Source organism: Lichenostomus cassidix, chromosome 1 (genome assembly GCF_008360975.1).
Source record: "Lichenostomus cassidix isolate B80296 chromosome 1, HeHo_3.0, whole genome shotgun sequence".
Taxonomy (NCBI): Eukaryota; Metazoa; Chordata; class Aves; order Passeriformes; family Meliphagidae; genus Lichenostomus; species Lichenostomus cassidix.
Genome location: NC_139479.1, coordinates 88,831,721 through 88,859,166, shown reverse-complemented (window position 1 = coordinate 88,859,166; position 27,446 = coordinate 88,831,721). Strand labels below are relative to the sequence as shown.

The following is a 27,446-nucleotide window of genomic DNA, read 5'->3' as shown; positions in this document are numbered from 1 at the left end:
ACCTTCAGATAGTATTTATTAAAAAGAGTCTAACAAAGTACATTACCGAGATCTTCTAAATCTGACTGTGACTAGGAACAGATAGAAAAAGTGATTTTCTAAAGAGCTTGGTTATGACCACTGCAGTTTCCAAACACTTCCACAATGTATTCATGAGGATACACAACATCTTCAGCTTACTGCACAAATCATTTTGAGGATTTGTGCTGCCATATGAATGAATGGTTTGACAGAGTGAGCAGCTACAGATGACTGCTTCAATCCTTTAAACACACCTTCTGACAAGGTTACTGTAGTCAGAATTTCTTCTGGTTTCCCTTTTTTCTTTGTAGGTGTCATTGGTGGCACTGGTGGTTCCTAAATCAACAAAAATAAAGATGAAAAAATCAGAAACCATAAAACAAGTGAGTATTGCACAAATAAGTGAGAGAAATTAATTTCATTAGGTTTGGTTACTCATCCTAGAGGCTAAACTTTTAAATGGAACAAGATAGTAAGAATGTAGTTTTATAAATGCTTTAAATGAGCGATCAGTTGTACTGCTACAGATGGAACAAGTCAATTTTTTCTTTGCCACTAGTGCATGTTCTAATAAGCTACTTCTCACTTAAACTTTTGTCTACTATGAATAAAAATAAAGAAACTGATCTTGCATAGAACTAACAATATTTTTTGACAGTTCACAGAACTGCAACATTGCATAATAGCTCTGTGTAAGCATATCGATTTTTTAGACACAAGAATGTATCATCAGATGCTATTTAAGGAATTTTTACACCTGCAATACTTCATGCCTGTAGGACCATTGCAATCTACTTTTTTCTGTTCCCCCAATGCTCAGCTATTTTTTTTCCTTTTTTTTGAGGCTTTAAATGTTAGAGATAAAAATACAAATTCCATTCACTGAGAATTACTCAAAGTGATGATCCGAGGTGAAGTTTTTGAATCAAAATTAAAGATAGGCAATTCTAGCCTATAACTAGTTATTCCCTACAAGAAGAAAAAGATCTTTGCCTCAGTTTCAGGTGATGGTGGTGGTGGTGGTGATTTTCTCTCTGGTAACATAGACACATTAATAAATTCGGTGTTTTCCAAGTAGTTGCAATGCTGTCTTCTCCAGTCCAGGCAGTCATACATCAAACAAGCAATGTGTTCAAACAGCACAGTGCCAAATGCAAGCTGTGAGAGAAAATCAGATACAAAGGATGGAGTTTGCACACAAAAGTATCACATAATTTAGTGACAGGAGTCATTAGCTCTATAACCAGCAGATCTACATCTGTTTATAAATTTTCCAAAAGCTTTTTTCCTCCACTTATTTAGAATGTTTTATAGAGTTATTCTAAAGCCTCCTTAATTTTATTTGCCTTAGCACTGCCACAGCACAGTATGAACTGTATATTACCTAAGTGCTTTAGTTGTTATAAAGGCTAACTTGTCTTAACAGTAACTGTTCAAGGTCTGCTATCTTGCAAATGGAATTTAACTTATTTTTCTGGATGGGAAGGCCTGGGAAAGGAAAATTAAAGTATCTTGTTTATATACATTTTTACTAGTACATTTACAAGTACATTATGTACATTTTTACTAGTCAGCAACATGCACCATATTTGCAATGTCAATCATTCCCCTGCCCTGGAAGGATAAAAAATAAATCCTCAACCAGGTAATTAATGTTATCTCATATTATTTTCTTTCTGCTGCCCTTTGAAAATAAAGAAAGCCTCAAGAATGGCATTCTGAAATCCATGGTTGTGAGTGAAGGAATGTCAGCAAACTGCCCAAATGCCCAAAGGGAGAGTGCTGTATCTACAAAAGTCTGACAAGGAAAGAGTTATGGTTCTTGAGGTAATGTACTGTGGTTTTCACCAAAGCTTGGGAGGAATAAAAAGAATAATAGCAATTGCTACTTTACATATTAAATGTTTTTGTACAAATACCAAAACCCTGTTGGAGACCACATGAAACACTCAAGTTTTCAGCAGCTTTAATGGACATGTTCTTCCCCTGTACCTCCTGGACTTTGTGGAAAGGATGGAATTATTATAACTTTTAGACAATTTCTGTAAGAAGTCCTTTTCTGAGTGATTCTTCCACCCTTGTGAAAGTAGGGCAAGTCTCTTGTACTTAGAAACTTGCCTCTAAGAGATGGCTAACAACATTGAATGTCTCAATTTTAAGTTTCTTAAAATAAAACACAGCAAAGAAACACAACTGACATTAAGTACTAAGAAAAACAACAAACCCTTAAGCATCTGCTTTCCTCAAGTGGGTGCCTCTTTAAAACACTGGAAAATAGGCAACCCCAAATCACTGATGAGTTATGGAATACTTGTCACAGTTTTCATAGCATTTAAGGACTGGAAGAGATACTTGGGTAAGAAATTCTATATGCAAAAACAGAATGTTCATTAATATTCTTGCACCTTTGTTTTCCCAATTCAATACTCTTCGGCAGAATGGGTTAGTATAACACCTTTCCATTCATATATTACTTAAAAGATATCACTAGAGCAAGTAAAAGTTTTAATTAAAATATTGGAGTTTTTAATGCACAGTTTTTAAACTAAACCAGATTTTTTACAAAGTCATAAGCAACAAAATCTGATGCTACTCAATGGGGTCCAGGTACAGTTTAGTGTAATTACAATTTTGTGATTAAATTTTCCTGGTCTTTCCTCAGAAGTAGATACTTGTCAAAAAAGTTTTTCAAGTGTAACCATTCGTGACTCTTCAACAAAGAAAATATTTTTGAGAGTATTTCCTTTCTAAATATCTCAAATCTGAGTGCAGAGACTACTTGCGGTCTGCAATACTCTCATTTTTATATAATTGTCTAACAACTTGTCACAAGATTTTTCCTTCTGTGTATCTTCCACTCCAGAGATACTGCAAGCTTGGACTCATAGATTCTCCAGCAAGTCCACAAGCACAGACTTACTTTATCTACCTATGATTTCAGAACTTATATGCTCCCCACCTGTTTCTTTAAAAACTTACAAACTTTCTTACTTCTGTAGGCCTCATGAAATTATAACTTCAGTCTGCTGAAACACTTTCAGTTGCAGATCATTTTTCCTTTTTTTCATTTATAAGATAGGTGCTTGCAGGATATTCAAAAGCAGAAACAGTCTGCTGTGACATGTTATTATGGGGAATATAAAAACTTTTTTCCCCAAAAGAATCTTTCCACTGTAAGCTCATATAAAGAGTATAACAATAAGTAATATTATAAGTAGCAAATTACCTGTTTCCACAATTAAGGCATTTTTAAAGAATGCTTTGGAAACCACTGTATGTTGTTTGTACATTGAATCTAGTGTACTATAAATAAGGGTTAGAAGAATGTAATTTAACCCTAGAATGTCCTTTAACCCTAATAATATAGGCTACAAATACAACAGATTAAATTATAGCATGTTGCCTTATTTTGCTTTAGCAGTTTGTATTTTTTACTGGTGACACTGTAGATTGAAAAATACTGGACTCTTTTAGCTCACTACACTTGAGTATCTAAGATGGAAAAAATTTCTAATGATTCACTTTCTTCTTCAATGCCCAGTAACAGTCCTGACTCAGCAGCCTATAATGAGTATTAAGTTAGAGCCATGTTTTACACAAAAAGAAGCAGTACCGAGCATGATAAAGCAACGTGCATCAAAAAGCATTCTTGCATTCATCTTAATTTTTTCTCATGTGACTGTTCTAAGATGCAGTAAGTAGGTCTGGTGTTTTGAGGACAAAAATATTACATCTGGGTTATTTCATACACACATATGACTCTCTAACAAGATGCAAACTAGGTCCATAAAGACGCTGAATAAATTTAAAACCTCAAACTATTTAAAAACTCTTCTGCTGTGGCCTACAATATTAAGAAACTCCAAATCAGGCATTTTTATTCAAAGGACTCCTTGTGAAAAAATGCTGAATAAAGTTGTTGGATACATGGGAAATAATTTTTGTTTAAGATTACAACTATACTAACTACTCTGGTTCTGTTTCAGAGAAGATTTGAGATTAAATTCTTAAAGTGTTCTTGAAAGTTACAAATCCTAAAGCATGCCATGCACTGTAAAAACAGAATTTACTGACCAACATTTCCTTGTCTGACCAATCAGGGGGAAAGTCACTTTCCTTAACCACGTGATGAAACCTGGCAATATCAAAGAGACTTGATCCACACTTTCCACTGTTCAGAACTGGCTCCAGGTATTTCCAAAATATTTTCAGGTCTTTGTTAGCTTCATCTTTCTTTCTTTCTTCTGCTTCTGCATCTAAAATATATAAGGATTTGACAAATCATGGTACAATGCCTCCCTTTTACATAAAGCACAAATCATATATCAGTCTTTTCTAAGTACCATTAAAATATTTCCATCCTCAGAGATTCAGCAATGATCTGACACCCAACTTTGGGATTAAAAAACATCCCCACTTATATCTTGCCAGTGTCTTCTATTTCAAGTACAGAGTCATTGATGCTGAAATGGACCTGTGGGGGTCATCTGGTACAGCTCCTCTGCTCAAGCAGAGTCACCAAGAGCAGACTGCCCAGGATCATGTCCAGATGGCTTTTGAGTACCTCCAAGAATGAAGACTCCATGACCTCTCTGGGCAATCTGTGACAGCATTCAGTCACCCTCACAGTAAACAAGTATTTCCTTGTCTTCAGGTAATACCTCCGTGTTTCAGTTTTTGGCATGGCTTCTTGTCCTGTCACTGAACACCACTGATAAAAAAGCCTGGCTTCCTTTTCTTTGTACACTCCCTTCAGGCACATTGATGCCTTCCTTCCAGGCTTGTTCTCCTCCAGGGGAAACATTCCCAGCTCCTTCAGCCTCTCTTTATATGAGAGATGCTCCAGTCCCTTGAACAGACTTGTGTTTGTTTGATGGACTCTCTCCAGTAGCTCCATATCTCTCCTGTACTGAGGAGCCCAGAACTGGAACAGAACTCCAGGTGTGGCTTCACCAGTGCTGAGTACAAAAGAAAGTTCAAGCCCTGGATACCACAAATCTTGTTTGCTACAAAGGCACACTGCTGGCTCATGCACAGCTTAGTGCTACCACCCCTAAGTCCTTCTGTGCAGAGCTGCTTTCCAGCCAGTCAGCCCCCACCACGAATTAGTACAGAACTTTGCCCTTGCTGAACTTTATGAGGTTTCTGCCAGCCCATTCCTCCATCCTGTTGAGGCCCCTCTGAACAACAGCACAATTCTATGGTGTTTCAGCCACTCCTCTCAGTTTTCTATCATGAGAGTACTTGCTGAGGGAACCATCTTGATCACTAATGAAGATGTTGAGCAGGACTCATACCACCAAAACACTATGATGTCCTCTGGGCCAGGACGTTCAGCCAGGTTTCAATGCAGCTCAGTGTTTGCTTATCCAGTTTTTTTATGACAAGACAGTGCTAGAGGTCTTACTGAGTCAGGGCACACAATATTCACTGCTCTCTCTTCATCTATCAAGTCATTTTGTTGTAGAAGGTTATCAGGTTGGTTAAGAACGACTTCCATTAGCAAATCCATGCCAATTGACCAACTCCTTGTCCTTCATGTGCCTGGAAACATTTTCAGGATTAGCTGTTCTACCATCTTCCCAGAGATCGAGAAGAGTCTGAGTGGCCTTTAGATTCCTGAGTCATTCCTGCCATTTCTGAAGACAGAAGTGATACTTTCCTCCAGTCTTCGGGCACATTTTCCAATTGACATGTTTTTTCAAAAGTAATTGACAGTAGTCTTGCAGTGACATCACAGCCAGCTCCTCAGTATGCCTGAGTGCATCCTATCAGCTCCCATGGATTTATGTATGTCCAATCTGTCTGAGTAATCCCTAACCTGATCCACCTCTACCAAGAGTCTTGCTCCAGACTCTGGGGCTTGAAATTTCCACAAGCCATTCATGATCACAACACCTTTTCTTCTTCCAAGGTCCTTTAGCCAGTCCTTACAGGGAGGTTGGACTGATGCATGAGTTTGAAAACAAACCAGTGGGAGATAGCAAGTCAGGATTAAAATTTAATAGGAAAATTAAATAAAATAAGTTAAATAAAGAAGGAAAAGCACTGACAAAGTCAGATACAACCTGACACCCGGTTAGGGTGGCGGTAGCAGTCCAACTGAAGTATTTCAGTTGAAGTGGTGATCTTGTGAAGGTCTGGTCTCCAGCTGATGGTCCAGAAGTAACTCTTGCCCTCTGGGAACCCAGTAGACAGGGCTACCTTGAGCAGTTCCAAGGCCAGGTTATATTCAGGTGGAAATGCTTGGCTCCTCCCTCCTGGGCAGAGCATCTCACAATAGGATGAGATAAGTCCATGAGTTGTGTGGTGGGTCCTTGATGGCCCATTGTCTGTTATCAGGGGTGGGTCATAGCAGGAGATAACAGCTAACAGCCCACAGCTGGTGATAATAGAATACTGAGTACATCTATATTGTAACCTAGGACAACTGAATAGTTTATTAGTATCTTTCTTGTGCTGTAGAGTTCATAACTATATTCTCGTGACAGCCAAGTAACCAGGAATACCCACTACCCTTGACCTACTGGCTATGTCACTACAGCTCAGTATAGTCAGCCATCACTGATGACTTGGATAAAGTCATATTTAGCTTGGGTAAAGCTGCTTACCAGGATCCCAGTTCAAGAGAGGTGTTACAGCCTGGGGACAGCTGAGTACAATTACATATTGTTACTCTGTGGCATATTCTCTTGTGGCTGGGGCCACAGTCTCAAAGTGGCCAACTGTCCACTCTCCTTGAAATTATCATATGAGTCAAATTTTCTTACTAGAGCACCTTCCTAACAATTCATGGAAGTATGCATTTGATAAAATGTTCTTTGGTGGCTACTGTGGCTGCAAACACTGCCTGCTTAGTCAGTCCCTCTTTCTACTGTCTAGTTTTTGCACTGGCAAACCATTTGGTTTGGTGGCCAACCAATGGCAATACCATTTTGGCAATAGCAAACACAGCTGCTCATATGTAGCATGCACAAACACAAGGCATGGAGAGGGAGAAAAAGACAGCCAGAACAGTTTTGTCCTGGATATAAAATTATCTTCCCTCTACAATTTTTTTATGGTGAGATTACCTTCAGGTGAAATTAAAGATTTTGCTTCAAGTTTACTTGCTTCCAAGTATGTCTGCAATGGCTCGTAATTCTCAGAAGAAATTTGAATTACACTTGAAATGTTAATCCCAAGGTCAGCCAACACAGGCAACAACTGAAGATTTGGGAAACCCAGAATTATAAAGTAATGATGAGCACCATCCTCTGGTTCATCATCTGTTCAAAACACAACAAAAACAGATTATAGCAAGGACATTCATCAGCTAAACAAATTTAGCTTTTTCTTGATTATATGGGGTAATGCAAATTAAGGTCAGCGAAATGAGATTATTTTATAATCTCATTGGGAAAATCCCATGTAAATTCAAAAATATTATGTGCATTAGACTAAAGTTTTCCACACCAAACCACCTAGAAAACAGAAGGAAGAATACAAGTCAGAAGTAATAATTGTTTGGAGAAGGACCTGGAGAAAAACTGCAGAAGCTGATTATAATCAGAACGCTGTAGCAGCATTTCTATAATCGTTCTTCTCTAAGGAGTTTAGTCTCAGGACATATCCACATGCTCTAATGGTAGTTGAAGCTATTCTGGTTCATCCTGCATAAAGCTGGAGCATACACAGAGTAAGTTACTGTGTCTTACATGAAAGATTACATGAGTTGTAATAATTTCAAAGGATTAGCTGCAGGTACTAGTTGACTCAGTGCTGACTCTTCCCTACCCAGCAGGTTCATGTTCACTAGATGTAATTCTTGTCAAAATCCTCATCAGCTGGTAATACCACCTCACTCTAGTCCTTTTAGTTGGCAGGGGCGTATCCAAAATCATCTTAAAGTGCAGATGAGAAGTTTGACTGAGTCCTTGTTCTATTTGGGCTTAGCAGTTATATAGAAATATGCATAGCAACACTTCAGTACCAAAGCAAAAGGTTAAGCATAATATAAGTAAAAATTGACTCTCTAGAAGCTCTGTGTAATTTCCCTTTATGGCTTATGGAGAAATATAGGTAGTAAGACAGGAATCAAATGATTGAATTAATTCAGTACAGTTATTTACCCTAAGTTAACAGAAACTGCCTGCTGCAGGTCCTATATCTCTCCATCAATGCTGAAACACACAGAGTTAGTGCAAACTATCCTGCACTAAAAGAAAAAAAAAAACCAGCTTTATACTCTATTTAGCCTTAAGATCCTTTCCTATGCTTACTAACACATCACATGTCTAAGTGCTTTACTGACTCCTCAGCTCGTGGGACTCATTTATCCAAGGGAGGAAAAAAGGTAGCCTGGCACTGACATCTGCCTGTGCTCAGATATATAGCCAGGGCTGTGCAAATGCTGCTACCACCTGAAGCAGCAGGCTCTCTGTTGCTTGTAATATTAGCTAAATATAAAATAACAGAGAAATTTAGAGAGAGACTGACTGAGGAAGCAGCCAGCAGTCCAGCACATATATTGCATAAAGCAAAAATCAAAACCAGAAGAAAACGAAATTATTATTTCATTCCTAGTACTGAAACTGAAGTACATAAATTTATGTCTCAGTTACTACAGTTATTGTGTGAGCACATACAATTACTGAACATTAATAATTTTTAGCAAAAAAGACAGGTGTCTGCAAAGTTACTTACAGAGATCCAAAAATTCCAATGCATACATGCTGAAGACTGCCTGCCATTTAAAAATTATAATTATGATTATGCTAATAATCATAATTGGATAACAATCAGTTCTAATTCTCAGTGACTAGCTCATATTCAAGAGAGGGAAGACATCAGTGCAAGTAATTCCAAGATAACTCAAAAGCAGAAATATTTTATTTTCTGAAAGGTGATAATGTATTAGGGATGAATGATAAAATTACTATTAGCTATCAGAAACAGATATAGACTGTATTTGAATTCAAGGCATGGTCTTTTTATTTTTTTTTTAATACAGCTGTATTAAAACAAATATAAAGAGGGAAAGCTTAGATTGGATTAGGAAAAATTAGGAAAAATTTCATCACTGGCAGGCTTGACAACTCTGTCAGCTCTGTTTAAATTTATAGAATAAGGAGAAAGCCACCTTTGGATACTGAAACATATAGTTATTCTGAAATCTTTCTGTAGGATTTGTTTAGCTACTTTCTTTTAGTCTTACATATGCTAAAACATTTTGATGTCTACATGCCACATATATCTTATCTTGGACTGCATAATCCATCCTAATGCTGAGCAGAACACAGTGCCCTCTTCAAATGCAAAGTGGCAAAGCTTTGACATTGCCAAATAGGTCTTGATGTTTCAACATGGAACAAAAGAAAGTAATCCAAAACTTTATCAGGAGTGTATCTGCAGTTTTTACATACCAATGTATTTCTTTTTCGCTTCCACTTCTCCCCGTTTTTTCAATTTGGTGTCCTTTTTATCAGGGGGTGGTGCTGGTGTCTTTTTTGCTTTACTTTCTTTTCCAGGTGTCTTATCAGGAGGTTTAGCTTTTTCTTTTTCTTTTTCTTTCTCCTTCTCTTTTTCTTTCTCTTTCTCTTTTTCTTTTTGTTTCTTTTCTGCCTGATGATGAATAAATGAAATTGTCATTGTAGCCTTTGTGCAGAACAAAGGTCAGACTGTTGTAAAACTTTAGGTGTTCAATTTTTTTATTTCAACACTTTTCCCTCTCAGCTGTGATAATATTCATGTGGTGGAGCTGTTTTGAACATGCTGCTTTTTCCTGCTCAAACATATAATTCAATTATTTATATATTCTTAGTCAATCATAATGCTAAAACTTCCCATTTAAAAGGAACTGCAAGAGCTAGGTAGACATTATACCTACCAAACTAACAAAATGCATTTGGGTAGAAAGATGAGTAAAAAATCCCTGTGCTTTAGTTACCTCCACTACAGCACTTGCATCAGCCAGAAACTGTCCTTGGACTGAGGAGAAATATGGTGAAACCACAATATCTGTTAATATCTTTAACATCTCTGTTAACACTCATGAGTATGGTGTAAAATGGCACCAGCATTATTTTCCTTCAATGCAAATACCTGTCTAATGTAAACTAGAATCAAGAGTCTTGTGTTACTTGCACACAGGATATTACTCAGCCATTCTCATTATTTTCAAACAAAAACACCTACATATAGCTCTTCCCAGTAATTTAGGAGTAGAGGACGTAAAATGATTTTGTAAGTATCTCAAAGCCTCACGCTATAAATCCAGGAAATCGAGAATTGGTCTAAAATTAAAACAATCCAAAATACATTGAGGTAAAGTAGGTTCTGTAAAGCAAGAAAGTCTCCACCTTATTTTTGCCCAGCAGAAATACTACATTCAAACTATGCAAAAATTACATTGCAGGATTATAAAGCTAAATTAAGTAAAATAAAAAGATATTAACTTAACTTACAGTTACAATGCTGCTGGTGTCACTTTAAATGCTATTAAAGCAATGAGAAAAGCCCTTCATGAAAATGAGAGAGGGCAGTTAACTCGTAATAGTTACTTTCTCTAGATCCAGCTAAAAAGCAGACTTTCCAGCTGTGGAAGCTGTACTTCGTTCAAATTCAAAATCAAAACAGAAAACCTTTTCCTGCTTGTCCCTTTCTTCACGAATTTCCTTTCTGTAAAATTTAGAAATGTCTTTGACAGATTCCTGAAACTATTTGAACTGTGAAATGAAGGATTTGGAGACTTTCATTATTTTCTTTCAATTTTTTTCCACCTTTGACATTTCAAATTAGAGCTTTTGACAGTATTTCTTTGAATTCTAAGCTGATGAGCACACCAAACAGATGATACAACCATCATGCCACAAAGTTCACTATCAACTTCATCTATTGCATCTGCATAATTTTAAGTAATTCTCGAATTAGCAGAGACATTTCTGGACTTGCCAAGATTCTAACAAAGAACATTACTTGACATTAATACTTTAGAAAGTAAAAGTCTCTCCTTTCTAGCACTCTTTCTTTTTCCTTTCAATGTCATATTTTTCCTTCCCTACAAGGTTCAGCTTTTTGTGGAGTTTTTAATATTCCATTAACTTCTGCAATTTTGTTATTTTAAGCTTCATATTACAGAATTTTACTACCTCAGTTTTCTAATTCATAGACACTCTTCTCTTCTGTATGTTAATTTAAATACATACACCTGTCAGTTTCTGACAAGCTCCTGCTCCTAATGAAATACAGAAATTTCCTAATGCCTTATTTTTGTTTATTTACATGTTATATTAGTTCTGCTGATACATTCTATTAACTGGTGTCTATTCTAAAAAAAACACAAACCAGGGACAGATATGGTTTTTTTTCTGAGAACTGATTGTGAGTAAAATCCTGGTTTCAACACCCAAATTGTTGGCAACAGAACTTGTATTGTACAAGTAATTGGAAAGGATTAAAACTTTATGGCAGCCAGTTCAGAGGCAGAACTCTAAACTAGAAGTCAGTTTCTGCCCACTTGGTACTGCAGAGCATCCTCATAGCCAAGAGCCCTCCAGTTCTTGACTCTGTCCTTCAACTGCTGCTCTCATGTTTGCCTGTCACACTTTGATATAGATATAATTCAAAGGAGGGAACAACTTTTGCAGACAGTTTGGCTGAAACAGAGAAGAAACTGGAAGTTCCAGAGAACCTTCAACACTCATTATCCTCAAATTACGTAGAGAAATAAAATTACAGTTACAAGACTAATCTTGCTAAATAAAATCCAAAGACTCCATTTTACTATTGAAGTGCCACTAAAATTCAAATTTTTGTTTTACAGCTCACTTACGAAAATCGACTGCTACCTAAGAGAAAAGCCATTTTTTCCTCAATTTAGTATAAACAATCTATTCTATAGCTTCAGCCTCTCAATTCCTTTTCAGTTTGAAAACACATTGTTTTTATCTTACTCTTCATGTATGTCTGTGGTTTACAGTATCATTTCCTAAAAAGTTGACTTCTGTGGGAACAGGACACAATTTTAATTTAATCACTTAGCATTTAATGTTCTTGTGGTGGTGTGCTACCCTTCATGCACCAACTACTCCCACAAATAAAACTGCTGATAAAAAAATTTACAGATTTTTTAACTATTCAAAAGCAATTCAACAGTTTTCTTCTTGCATCTTTTTCATGCACAAACTGCTTATGTCTCCATGTCATCACATTTCACATTATAGTTTTTGATAATTAACAGGGTAAACTTACTGCAGCAATTATATGACTTTCTGATAATGGTCTTCAGTTTCATGAACATTTGTTGGAAAAAGACTATAGCAAAACCAACTGTTCAGTAAGTTGTTGAAACGTACCACTGACAACTCCAAAAGATGTTAGAAATAAATTAAAGGTCTGATCTGTGATTCTGTACAAGCTTGGTGAAATTCCTCCTAGAACACATCAGCAATCTGTCTGAGGCAACCTTGGAGCCAGTAGAGACAACCTTGGAGAACATATGGAAGCAAGTTTTGGAAACACTGGAAAATGTGTTACCCAGTTCTGAGAAGCAGACTTCAAAATATGTACTGTTTTGAGAGAGTTCAGAGGAGAGGAACATGCGTCATCAAAAATTAGAAACCATGACATATTTGTGTTTGTTTAGTTAAATATATAATAGATTTCTGTAGAATGGAGTGTAATGTTGTCCCCATACACAGTGAGAAGTGAAACAGTAATGGGTTTAAATATAGTGGGGTTGGTAAAACCAGAAACCTTTTTCAAATTGGTGCATTGCAGAGATGGTTCAGAAATAATACTGATTGCCATGGAAAAGCAAAGTCACACCAGTGGAAAGTTTTAATAAAAGGTTCAACAAACATCTGCCAGGAATAGTTTATGTAAATATCATCCTGAGGATGGAAGAGATAACATCTCCAAATTCCCTTCAGAGACGAGATTCATAACAGTAACTCCTTCATAGCCTGCTCTGCATCTAACCTTGATACCTCCCAAGGAACAACCTCTCCTACCTTTACTTCAGCAGAGATGCATTTAGCTGAAACCTGTTCTTAGCTCTGTTTTCTACTGGTCCTAAGACTCAGCTAAGTCATTACTAGCTCTCACTCTAGCAAAGCGTTCTTGTATAGTATTTATTTTTTTTCCCATGCTCTCACTGACATTTGAATAATTGAGAACTTCATCCACAAAATATAATTAGAAGATATTTCTAATCACATTTCTCATTAATTAAAGTTCTGGAAAGCCAAATATGCGAAGAAAGTGGAATTTACGGAAATAACACTAGAATAGAAGTGTCTTCAAAGACATAATGTTCTTAGGGCATACTATAGTACCTTCATTTCCTCTTCTCTTCTGTTCAGGTCCTTCACTTTGAGACAAAGCAATTGAAATTTCAACAGCTTTCCAATTAGAGTTACAGGAATTTCTTCACCCCTGTCCAGAAAGACTTTGGCTAATTCCATCACCTGCAGAGAAAAAAAAAAATCACAACAAAACTATTACTTGCACAGTTTTAATAGTGCACTTGACACACATTTATTTGCATGCCGAAATGAGGAAGTGTTATCTCACATTGTACAATATGTGGATCAAAATGGCCACATTTCCAGAAAAACAACATATCAGTAAGACACACAGTTATTCTTTGGTTCCAAAGACCTCGAATGAAGTTATATTGGCTATAGTATGAGATAAAACTAGAATAGAAAAAAACTTTTATGATTTATGAAAATGTCAACAGACAGAGAGTTCTCATGGGAAAATATAATTTTCTTTAGGTTTTAAACAAAGAAGCAACATTAAGCAACTACATATTGTAAAGCAGTAAATTAAAATGCACGTAACAGATAGCAAATCAAGGGGAATAGTTTGGAGTGCTGTTTACAAAGTGACCAGTGTCTGAGGCACAAGCCCTGAATGAAAGATAAAAACTTCTCGAAGGGAATTTGAGAGGGTCTGTCTTGGTGAAAACACACCCCCTCCCTGTGTAATTCTGATTCTGTTGGTATGCAGCCTAATTGGGGTGAAATAAGGCTATTGAGTTTTCTTAGGGCGATGACAGCAGCAGGAACATACAGCTGCATTGTCCAGATGTGTGGCATTGACAGGCTGTTTTATGACTATGTTTTTTACAGCTTGTTTCCACTAAATTTCATACAACTCACTAACATCTGGGCCGTTTTCCTTGGAGCCTCATAACTACTTTATTTACTGCGAAAAAAATAAAATAACATAAAAATACCATAAAAAAGTTGTTATATGTTTCTTTTCACTTGTGTTGTCTCTGTAATAAAGTTCACCTATGTAGGAAGCACTGTTGAGGAATAATATAACCATAATATTTTCTTACTTTTGTTTTTAAGCAACCATCAGCTTTATTTATAACCATGGGCTGAATTAGGTGTTACTCAAATGTTCTGACATGTTTCTCTTTTCTCCTCATGGAGCAATTACAGTTGGGCACATATGGTGTCAATTTTGCTTGCTAATGTTGAGACAATGAAGGTGCACACTGCATCTCACTGAATTGTGTCTTGTCTAATGCAAACACTGCCATTAGCCTTGAGCTTTCATAGATTCTTGCCTAGTTTAGAAATTTTTACTTCTCACCTAAAGCCTAGGTAAGCAAACATAGGCGCTGAAAGTGCTTCTCTGAATAAAACAAAGGCAAAATGGAATCCAGGCTATTATATGCCGAATCATTGTTTCATACAAATGAAAGCAGGGAGCAGAAGAAGGAATGTCTTAAAATTCAGATTTTTTCCGAGTTGCATAATAGGGAGACAAACCAAAACATATGCATTTAAAAACCCTTCCAAAACAATCCTGCTCCTCCAACACAAATAAACCTAATGATCTTAACATACACAAAGGAAGATACATAATTATTAAGATTCATTTTGTTTTGCATATTTCATATTCAAAGTAAGATTACTTACTGGTCCCTATCTCAACAAGCCAACCATAGAAGGTTTCTGGAAAGACCCACTGACATCAGAGCCATGGCAGAAAATTAATGATATGTTAAGAACAAGACATAAAAATTCCCACAGACTGTAGGCACACTAGGAACTACTAGTTATTCCAACAAAAAATAGTCACTCAGAGCTAGGCACACAAACCTGTGCTCTGAAAGAAAGAAAAATTGGTAGAAATATCAGAGTAATTTCCTTCAGAGAGAAAAATTCTCATACAGGTTTTTTTCCACAATTGATGTTAACAGCCTATGGAAAGTGATGCTTCTCAGTGGCCTAATGTAGATGAGTTGCACATTTCTTGAAACACAATAGAGGGGAAATGGAGGGATTCTGGAAGGATTCCTGAAAAGTGTATATATAGTAACCCAGCTTGATGGCAGTTGGTGATTTATTGTTTGTGGAAGAAGAAAAAAGTGCTTAGATTCTTAAACCCCATTCTTCCTGAGAATTTCAAAGTATTTTACCAGTCAAAAGCAATGCATCATGATTATTCCTATTTTGTAGATAGAGAATGCAGAAATGAAGAGACTTGATGAAGTAGTCAGCTGGACAACACTTGAGTGGGTAGGAAGGATGAATTTTCTTATGTGAGCCATTAGAGAAGTATAACCAAAACTATTGAACATTCCATGACTGTGGAGAGAGGTCACACAAATAAGACAAAGACAAAATGAGCACTCTACATTTGGCAATACAAAGAAAGCAAATAGTTTTTCATACTGAGATGTAAAATCTGTTTTATACACGAGGAAATTAAAACCAATCCTAACGACAGAACATAGATCAATCCATGCACAATAGATAAAAGAAATTAAATTTACTACAGATCCATATTCACTTCATCTGTGGTTCTGTGAATTATGCAGGCACCTGGCACAAGCAGTTAAAAATCTACAGAGCCTCAATTAAAAAAAAAAAAAGAAGACAAGAAAAAAAAGAAAAGAAAAGAAAAGAAAAGAGAAAAGAGAAAAGAGAAAAGAGAAGAGAAGAGAAGAGAAGAGGAGAAAAGAAAAGAAAAGAAAAGAAAAGAAAAGAAAAGAAAAGAAAAGAAAAGAAAAGAAAAGAAAAGAAAAGAAGAAAGGAAAAAAGCTCAAGACAAAAACTTGGTAGGAATACAGAAGGAAGTTTTTTGGATACTATGAAGTGGATTTGTTACAGATTGGCTATACTTCATCCCTCCAGTGATGATCTTTTTCTTATGTGAGAAACCATGGAAACTTGGATGGACAAACTCAGTTAGGTAGGGCCTCTTTTCCTTTAAAGCAAGAGGAAACTTAGCATTCCTCACACAGCAGGGGTCACACTGGTGAAGTGCAGAAAGGCTTTGGTGATGCAGTATTTGATCTCATATGGTGGCAGTATGAACCATGCAGAGATTTAGTTGTCTGGTGCAAAGGGCATGTATTTCAAGCCATTCAAACACTGCATGAGTGCTTGTAAGTGACCCTATACTATTGACAGATGTCAGCGCCACTGAGATAGGAGATAGGTCTTAAAAGTTAGGGAAGCATTTAAAGTCAGAGTCTTTGTGCTGCCTTTCTTTGAAATGCCTCTTTTTTTCAAGATACAAAACCATTTTGGCTGTGATATCATAATCAGAAAATCTTTCAAAAAGATAATTAGATTATAAACTTCCACAGTTTTATTACTACCTGGAAGCAGTAACACTGCTTGCTATGAACAGTGGTCAGCCACTTCATAGGATTGTTCTCCCATATCCTGAGTGAGCTTTCTAAAGCCCTGTCTTCCCTCTTGTTCTTGAAACCATAAGAAATCCAGACCATCACATATACCTCAGACTCATATAACCCTCCCTAAAAGAAACATAATAGTTCCTAGAAGAATCAAGTAAGTAAAATCCCTTAGTTGCTGACACAATTTGAGTCAATGTGAAGCAGGATAGTCATCAGTCAAGAGTCTACATGAGTTACACAACCACGTTGTTAATTACTATTCAGATGTATTTTCCTCAGCAAAGTAATAAGACCAGGGGGAAAAAAAGGATCTTTATTATCTGCTGCCAGTCTTATGTGTCCTTCAGAAGCAACTTTCAAGACAGAGTAGGGGACAAAAGCTGCATGCGTCATACTGACAATTGTGTTTTCCAAACAAGACTTCTTCACACATACTATTAAGTATTTCTGACTCTGCTGATTTCATTTCCTTGACTAAAGCATACTACAGCCAATCATTTTGAAAGAATACCAGGAAGGATCTGAGCTAACAGAAACAACTTTTTTTCAGATGACACCGCCAATGTGTTGAAAGACAATTTAGTTTCTCATATCAGACCATGCACCTAATTTCATTTTAACTCTCAGAACCTCTTCCTACATATGATGTCAAAAGATCACTTGCTTAATCATTATTCTTCACTGGTGAATTAATGACTCACAGAAATCAGTAAATCAATTGCATATCTGAGCAGAGCTCCATATAAAGCTTACTTATCCACAAGGTAGACTGTAAAACTTAAGGTAAGCCAAATGAATAAACCTTGTTAATCAATGAAGATTATACCAATAGGTATTCCAGAGAATGAAAAATAATTAAAGTGGATTTGATGACTCCGTCTACCCCACAGAGTCCTTTTCAAATAAACCTGCTATAATGAAGCAATACTGAGCAAATATGAACGCTGTTCATGTGCTAAATATCTTCCTTTCTGTTGTGAGAACATTTCTCAAAGCAGAAGCAAATGGCTGCTTGTAATCAAGAAAAATAACTTGCCACTCATATGAGTGAGTCTGTTTTTTGCCAAAACACAACACAGCTTGATCTGGTTACCAGAAAACTCTCAGAAATATCCATTGTAAGAAAGTCTGTTCTCTAAACCTCTCTCTACAGAAAATGTCCAACCTGAGGGGATATTTTAACTAGTTTCATCTCAGCAATGCTCTATGAGGACTTTCTAACACATATGTACAATGTCATGCTAAGTACTTAAATAATGGTTTAAGAAAAATGGAAAGGGTGAATAATCTAATTTCAGTAAAAATGAGAAAATACATTACATAAAAATTAGAAGGGCTATTCACTTGGCTTTATTAGAGAGCTCATACAGGAGCTCTCACCATCTAGGACATATCCAATGGCTTCCTAACCACTAGCTGCAATGAAAACCAAACTGCTTTAAAGGATACAAATACCCAGAGATGGGAATATCAGGCATTAGCATTGCTATCTCAGGAAGGAGTTCCATCCATAGGGAAGGTTTTCTCATGTGACCCTTCATGTATCTCTTTCCTTTTAACACCGATTGGGGGCAATAGCTGAAACAGCATTTAAGTGATTTCTGAAAAATTCCTACTGAACCCAGACCCTTTTAGAAAGAGAGGACAGACCAGTCTGTTGTGATCTGTGCTGAGATGAAGAGATATATTGCTATGATCAAATACTGAAATGTTTACATTTCAGCAGGATGAATCTGCCCAGCAAATCTTTCCATTATGGCACAGAGTATTTTAAGCTTCTGAGAAGTAAATTGTCTCCAGCAATTTCAGCCAACTGAATCCACACAATGAACATCACAAAGCTAAAAGATTTAGTCACGCTTCTCTAACATTGCATCTGGTTAGGAAGAGAACCCAATCCGAGGTGGAACAAAAAGATTTAGGAAGCAAAATTGCCTGATTAACCCTTGAGCTGGCAGAACCCATCCAGCTACATCTTGACAGAGTTTTCTAAGCCATGTCAGAACACTCAAGCCGGGTAGTTTCAATGGCCTTGTAGACTTGGCATCACAAAACCAGGCAGGATCGTTCCACCTTGGTTAGTCCAGCTTTGCAAAAGGGCTTTGAGCTTTTGGTTTTTTAAATTTGGTGACAAAGGATTCTGGGATTAGTTGCTGTACTTGAGAAAAATGCCATACACTTTATCGTCCTTAACGAACCAATTACAGTCCCCTGAAAACTTTGAAGACAAGAAACCAGAAGACAGCATTGCCTTTGGCTACTTCAGAGAGTCCCTCTACCATTTCAAGGATGACATTCTTACAGACTTAACTGCTGTTTCCTCTAATTATACAGACATTTCAACAAAACCTGCATAGAAAAAGCAGAAATTTTATACCATTTTGCATGTATGCAGGAAATCTTGTAATCTGTGAAGCAAAACCAAAATCTCACCAGTGTTCTAAAGCAGGTTTTATATAGGTAGACGAATTTCAAAAGGTATCAATTCTCTTTCCTAGAAAATAAATCGCCAGCAATTTGAGTATTATGAATGGCCTCAGGTCAAATAATTTCAACTAGCAGTAATAAAATAATAATGCATGTTTCTAAAATCCTAGCATTAGAACTATAAAGAGTCGCTATTCTGAAATGAAAATAAAAGATGTGCATGTCAATTTCCTCATGTAAAAAATACAACCTGTCCTTGCAGATATTAGGAACTGAAATTAGAAAACACGAATTGTTTTCCTGCTCAAGATCGAGACTTGTTTTCCCAGTTTTAACATCTAGAAATGCTGGTACTCCTTAACATGACACATTGTTCCTGGAAAGGGATACTGAACTGGAGATACTTAAGAAACCCACTGCAAACAACTACAGTTTATAGAACTGACTGGTTCATAGCAACAATGGTTCTGTCTCATGGAATAAATAAATCCAAATGGAAGGCATAAGATTGGATAACTTAAAGGACTACACAAGCCACTTGAACATGCAGTGGCATCAGATGCTCTGACAATGGCAAAGGCTGATGCAAAGACATGCTAAACCTAAATTAACAAATTCCTTCCCTAACATCCGCTCAAGTAGATTGACCTAAATATTGGGAACTAGCAGGCAGAGGAGTTAAACCCTCCTCAGAAGACAAGACACTAAATATCTCAGGTAAATATACCGCCTCATTCAGTGGATCATTTATAAAACATACTATAATCTGTACTACAAGCTGGTAGGAGCTTGTTTACAGATAGAAAAGAGCTGAAAACAGATGAGTAAATAATGCCCACAGCAGGATTTAAAGTCCCTTAACCTTCCCTGAAGCCAGTACCTCCCTAAGAGGCATATTCATTTAACAACTCCCAAGTGTGCACGTCAAACCTCTGCGTATGCACACAGTGTAAGGGCCAAGTCCTTCTGCAATAAAATTCTCTTAACTTGCATCCACACAATACCACTTGACAAAGGCTGATTGAAGAACTGCTCCATTTTATTATGACATTTAAGAGTGCAGTATTAAACTTGTTTTGTACTGGAATGAAAAATAAAACTAAATCTTTCTATCCTTCTAACCATTCAGAACAGCTGCCAAAGTTGTTTTTAGTGTCAAATCCTCTCATGAAAACAATGACACTAGATAAGTTTTGGCTCCTGAGCTGTTCCATTTTACAACAACTTTTAAAATAAAGTTGTTTCTAGTGGAATGAAAACAAAATCTAACTTTTATTAGGAATAGAATTCTATTGACATGCATATTTAGAGTGAAAAGGTTAGGTTTTAATAGGGTTATCTTTACTTTTGAGAAAGCCTAATGTTGACCACAACCTTTGTTGTGGTGTTGTGTCTATACACTGTCTATACACACTTATACACTTGCAAAAAACTATGATAGCTTTAATTATATGTTTTCATCAGAAATCCAAAGGGTTTCTTAAAAACACTCCTGACTAACATTATGTTTGAAACCTTTTTCTTCAGTGACCCATATCCTGGCTACTACTAAGTTTACTTTTCTCCCAGTGCCAGACAACTCATCTGAGCTTGTACACAGGTGAAAATATTCCTTTCCATAAGTGCTATGTCTCTGACATTGAAAGCTCACTTTCACATCAAGCTAAACCCATCATTTTTGATTTTTCAGCCCCAGGAATTTACTACAATGAACACAAATAAATGCATACTCCTTCTCCCTAGTGCTGCCCTCTTTTTTAAAATTTATTTTTATTTTTATTTTTATGAAGATATTATTAGACAGAATGATGAGAGAATCTAAAAGAAGGACACAGACAACAGAATAATATAAGGTAATAGAAAGGTATAAGGTATTTAAGACCTACTTCTTCTAGTTCTTCTTCAGGAGAAGAGAGGACATGAAAGGTATTTAGAAAGAGAATATCTATCCTTAACTTTTTTTAAACTGGAATTCATACCCATTGGGGTGAGTAATAGGAGGTAGTTTTGAACAATTATACACATGCATATAAATAAAAATTATATATTTTAAATTTATCTATTACCTAACTATAATTACATATAATAAAATAATATAATTATATATAATACAGTATAACAATACATGTAAAATTTCATAATATAGTAGGAGCACCTGTCCCAGGAAACACACATTCAGTTCCAATCTAAAGTGGACCTTCTTTTTACATCCTGATGTGACCAGCACTTCAAATAATCTTACCAGCAGCAACCCTTACTTCATAAGTCTACACTCTTCACACTTCTAGCAAAGCAAAAATTCACAGGAATGTTTGAAAACTGCTATACATCCACTCCTTCCTGGCAAAATTTATTTCAATTTTTTGACTTGGCCTCGTTAATTGTTATGTTTTACTATCCTACAGAAGTTCTTAATATCTTGGTTTTATATTTTAGGTTGGAAGTGACAGAAGAGGAATCTGTTTCATGTACACCCAGAAAACTTGAGGATTGTTCTGTATCTATCTGCTACAGTCTATTGCCTATTGAGGCCAAAAGTACTGTGAACATTATACAATTTCCCAAGGATTATGGCAGCACAATCTTAGGGGGGGAAAACAACAATAACAACAAACCCGAAGAAAAAACCAAAACATATATGACATAAATAATTTTAAAACAATAAATTCTATTTCTAACCAATAACCTTTTAGTCCTCTAAATGGGCTGTACAAAACATGAACTAATTAAGATTTAAATGCAAGCACTCAACTGAACTGGATTTTTATTGCAAAACTATGCATATTATGCTTGGCAATAGAAAGATCTAGTTTGGGGATCTCTTTGGCTTCTTTATTGAAACTGCACAACTAGTTGATATCTCAGTAACCCTGGTGGTAAGGGCTGGCTGTTATGTATCTTGACAGTAAGCCTGGAGCTTCTCTGCTTTTATCCATCCAGAGGTTTGAAGTTTCAGAGCTGACACTGCTTCCCTGCTAGCAAGGAGGTAAAAATAAAGTGAGGTTTTGTATGAAAACAATTTGCTGTGCAGATCTGGAACATGAGAATCAAACAGGTCCTGTGTTCACCTAATGATGACAAAAAGTAGAATGAATTGTAGTCAAAATTTTATATTCTCTTCTGCTCAAATATTTACAGTTCCAGCATGTGATTTGCAATCTAATGTTTGCTTGCTTGTCATGTGTGAATATCAGAGATAATTCAGATAAACCAGGTGGGATTACAAGGTCCTCAACAGTCTAATTTAAAAGTCATCACTATTTCAGATTCAATGAAGAAAGAAAAAGAAATAAAGGAGAGACAACATATGCCAGCAGAAATAAGGATAAGTTTATTTTTTAACTGTATCAGAGAAAAAAATTAACATTAACATGGCATTGGTCTGGTATTGAATTGAAACAATAGAATAGTTGATATAGATGCAGCAAAGTAGGGCTAATCAGTGATTATTCTCTTTGTATTTAGAAAACACCCACAGATAATATGGTTGTCTCATTTTATGAGAAACAATTATTTCCAGCTCTATCAACAGAGTGTTACAAAAAGCAGCTTTTAAAACTAGGAATACAAAAAATCAGTAGACCTGGACAAGATAATCAAAGTATTAAAAACAGGTAGCTGAGGAACTCTTTGGATTACAAGTGTTGGCTTTAACCAGGTCTTGGAGAACAAGGGCAGTTTTACAGAAAAGAAAAGAAAATATCACACCAACACTTAAAAAAGGGAAGTTAGAATAACATATGTACTGGCTGATCATTGCAGAACAACAAAGGAGCCATTATTTCCTCACTGTCCTGAAGGAGGAATCAAAAGACAATAAATAAAAGGAAGGTAAAATAATTATCAATTCGATTTTGCTCCCTTAAAGAAAAAAAAATAAGATGGCCTTTTCACAAAGAGAATAACTTTCTATGGCAAGGCTGCAATTCTATTTGAAACAGAAAATATGATACAGTGAAAAGCAGAATTCCCTAAGCTCTGTGGTCTTGGTTAGGAAGGAAAGAAAAAGAGGAGAAAAAAAGGCATCATTGTGTTGGCATCATTTAAACCTATACAGGGTGTAGGTTTGAAAAAAAAGAAAAAAAATTACTTGATGGAAACTTTTAACTGTACCAAACACTTTCACTAAATTTGAGGTCCAAAGCCTAGGTAATCCATTTACCTTTTTCTTTCTAATACGAATGCCTTCTCCAATCACCTCCTCCTCCTACCTCCTGCAAGTTACAGGATAGATATATATACATATATACATATATACATATATACATATATACATATATACATACACATACACACACATATATATGTATATATACTTATATTACGTATACATATAAAAATAATAATTATACACACACACACACATATGTATATATGTATGTAATTCTGCTATGCCTAAGATATTTTCTAACTTGTATTAACCTATAATTGCCCTCATGAATCATAAGTCTAGGGAGTAATACTGAAATGCACTGCACACTGCTCATGCTTTTTCCCATCCTGAAAATGCAAGAGATGCCAGTAGAGTTAGCTGTCACCCTTGTGATTAACAGCTAAGAAATACTTATTTACAACTGATTTATTCTACTTCAGTCTCATGGAATTCCAGGATAAGAATGGGACACAATCTGGATTTGTCACCTGATCTGATAATATTTGTCAGTTTGACAACTATAGTAGGAGCTTTGCTGGGAGAAAGAAAAATTAATATGTTAATTCTTGACCAGTAGTGGAATAAAGATTAATATTTTAATTGCAATTACACCTTTTTGGTGGCACAGAAGGACTTGTCCCAGAGATGAGGCAGAGCAGCATGAAAGGATATTTCTGTTGCAAAATTTTAGTTTTGCTGCCTACACAAGCACAAGAACACATTTTGAAGGCAATATTCTAGGTTCTGAAACCAAACAGAACTGCTGTCATCTCTGCCACTTGTGCCTTTTTCATCTTACCCTGAACCTTTTTCCCAAGCACCTCAGCTTATCTGGCAGAACCACGATACTCTTCCACATCTCTCTCCCTTCTATCCCCCTCTCTGTCATGGCCATGACCCTTACTCAACTATTTCCAGCAACACTGTCCATCTACTTCCAGTCATCTCATGGGAAGGGGCCACATGAGGCTCCATCATCTTTCGTAATCACCATGGTACTACCTCTCAGCTCCAGCTTGTTCTCTTATTAGTATGGGACATGATGCCTTCTCAGAATTTCCCAGGTAATATAAAGGCAACTTTCTTTACCCTGTCCCAGTGAGTACAACAAAAGTGGCATATGGTCTTGTTCGCACCTTAATTTGGGCAGAGGCACCTCTCAATAATCACATCTTAATGACATTATCACATTTAGTAGTGGTAAAGTATCTTAATTACACTTGATGTTATTAACCTCAATAGAAAACTGACCCAACAAACAGGTGAATAAACAATAAAAGATAAAATGCATATAAAATGCATATATTTTTAGTTTTAGGTCTTGTTGGAAAAACTGTACATGATAAATTATGAAATCTGTTGATATATTACAGGAAGCGTAACATTTTCCCTTCAATACATCAGGGAAGAAATTAATTCCTCAGCATCTTTATGAGAGAATCAGCCTATCATCATTCAATTAAGTGCTGGATTTAGTACAAAATTCCAAGCAGGACTCCTACCCCCATCAAGTCATGTAAGAGTCAGAAAAGGTGTGAGACACTTGATTCTCCTGGATTTGGAAATCTTTTAGCTACATATTTATAAACCCTGCCCTGATTCTCTTCACTTTGTACAGTAAGAGTGATATGAAATATCAAACCAGTAAAATGAGAGAAAGCCTGAGGGGAAGTAGAACAACCAGCAGGAATTTTTTTATTATGCTATATAATTAATTTGCAATATATCACGAGCAATTTGTTAAAGGTTCTTGTCTTCTAAGCACTGCAGACTGCTGCACTGAAACTTACTAAAACCTCTGCATTTTAGTGGATGCAAAGTGCAAGATCATAACATGGGTAAGGGTATTACTACTAATACCAATAATCAGATTACTATGCATGTCATTAATTCCAAATTCTCACACATGTCCATGTCATATGTTCAAAGACCATTAAATGTAAGGAATCTCACATTATGTCTAAAGATGAATATGGAAACTTGTGGAAATGCCAGCATGTTGAATCCTGCCACAGAGAACTCTATGTGGTAATGATAGAAATGCTCCTCTCAGAAAAACTTCACAACCCTGTATTCTGTGCCAGCCTGGTACTTGTTTATCTTTGCTAGTGGAAGCAGTGAAAGCTTTGAATGCACAAACTGCACATGGAATCTATGTGAATGTTCAGGAGCAAACTCTGCCCAGAAAGGCGGGATCTTAATGCTGTGGCAACATGATCGATCTTTTAATTCGCTACAGCCTGAACGGAAACTGAGTCCAAGCAAAAGGTCAGAACAGGCATTTTATATTCTGTGTTAGAGGAGGGGAGGGAAAAAATGTCTTTGAGGAGTAAAGTAAGTAGCTAATGAGACACAGCACTGACAGCTGGAATTTAATAAGTGTCCACTTCACAAGGAAAATTGCCCTTAGTAATTAAATACAGGTATCATACAAGGCTTCTGCTTAGAGCTAGACTTCAAAATCCTTCTGTCAAGTAGGACTGAAGAAGTTTTACATACCAGATAATAAGAGGGTGAGTTTGCCTGGGAGGCTAGCCCTAAATGAAGAGGTTAATTGCATAAAATTCACAGTGCTGTCAGTAGTAAATAATTCCAAAGGGACTTGTTCAGATAGTAGCCTAGCATTACTGAAAAAAACAGATCATAACTAAAAAGAACTGTTATAAAGTCCACCAAAACCTGAGACACATAAAAAGTTTATTAGTCATTGCAGAAATAAAACACAAACAAGATCTTTCTAGAGGGATCCAAAATTCTTTACACTCCAGGTCTGTAGGACCGTAAAACTCTACCTGAGAAAATTTTAAACAATCTTCTAATTAATCACAAGATTTTATAGCCTCTCACAAGCTGTAAGTAAAACATTAACAGGGCAGGAGGAAGTACTCTTTGTACTAAGCATGATTCCAAATCCTGCTGACATAGCCCACTAGATGAATCAGGTTACATCAAACTGAGAGCATAGTGGGTACTAGCCCACAGAATAGTGTTTCATTTAGGGGATTGCAGTTCCATAAATGAAGGTATAAGTTTCTAAATTATTGGGAGCATCTGAGAGAGAAGAATCTCACAGGTTTTCTGTAACTTGAGGCATCATCATCAAAATATGACCACATAACATATCCTCAAAAAAGAAAACTCATATCCCTGAAAAGACATTTTGATCATCACTTAATTAGCAGTCCAACAGAATATTGTTGGTATCACAAAAAGAAAGCAATTTAAGTGTCTAGATGGTTGAGTGCTTTTACCAGGTAGACCCAATAAATTTGCATTTACTCAAGAATGCATAACAAAACCACACAGCTCTAATTACTTCAGTGTGAAACAGCACTGATTCTACAATATGTGTTTTAACCTACCTCATGGTACAGAGGTGCATCCTTAGCCTTTTTTCCCTTTAGACCCCCAGATTCTCCGATCTGCAAGTAAATAAAGCATTCTACTGTGAGATTTTACGTTTACACAAATTATTTTACTCGTTATTCCCTTTTGCAAACAATACACTCACACTCCAAAACAGTGAGGAATCATCTTATGGTACCCCTGTACCTTAGGGAGAGAGTTTTTGTGATCAGCATGTTGAAGAAAAGTCTGTAACAAAACTTCATTTACAGGGAGCAGAGCAACTCATACAGTAAGCTTTTCTTTTTCCATTTTTAACTCCTATGAATCAGACCAATGAAGCTGGTGAAAAGTATCACAGAGTAAGTCCTATGAGGAGTGGATGAGGGAGCTACAGCTATTTAGTCTGGAGAAATCCTTTCCTCAAGGGAGCCCTTATCACTCTCTATGACTACCTAAAAGAAGGTTGTAGCAAGGGGCGGGATCAGTCTCATCTCCCAGACAACAAGTGACAGGACGAGAGGAAAAGGCTTCAATCTGTGCCAGGGGAGGTTCAGGACGGAGATCAGGAAGAATTTTTTCACAGAAAGGGTTGTCAAGCATTAGAATGGGCTGCCCAGGGAGGTGGTAGAGTCACCATCCCTGGAAGTGTTCAAGAAACAACTGGAAATGGCACTAAATGCAGTGTTTTAGCTGATAAGGTGGTGTTCAATCAATTATCTTGGAGGCCTTTTCCAACCTTAATGATCTGTGAATTAGTGTAAGTTTTGAAACTTCCACAGTGTAGTTTATCACCACCATAGACCAAAGAAGGCAGGATCTAGAAGTGACAGCTACAGCTTGGTT

The 27,446-nt window shown here is 36.5% G+C and overlaps 1 protein-coding gene across 1 annotated transcript in view; it reads right to left on the bottom strand.

Annotated features, from left to right (window-relative positions):
* The window catches only part of SPAG17 (sperm associated antigen 17), a 91,376-nt gene that overhangs the window by 55,009 nt on the left and 8,921 nt on the right, over positions 1-27,446 (bottom strand). Inside the window, exons 3-9 of the mRNA XM_085069744.1 lie at positions 26,618-26,677; positions 13,338-13,469; positions 9,426-9,624; positions 7,095-7,289; positions 4,096-4,277; positions 1,015-1,179; positions 276-357 (exon numbers count right to left, since the gene is read on the bottom strand). Coding sequence (XP_084925870.1) covers positions 276-357; positions 1,015-1,179; positions 4,096-4,277; positions 7,095-7,289; positions 9,426-9,624; positions 13,338-13,469; positions 26,618-26,677 — 1,015 coding nt within the window. The remainder of the gene's footprint in view (positions 1-275; positions 358-1,014; positions 1,180-4,095; positions 4,278-7,094; positions 7,290-9,425; positions 9,625-13,337; positions 13,470-26,617; positions 26,678-27,446) is intronic.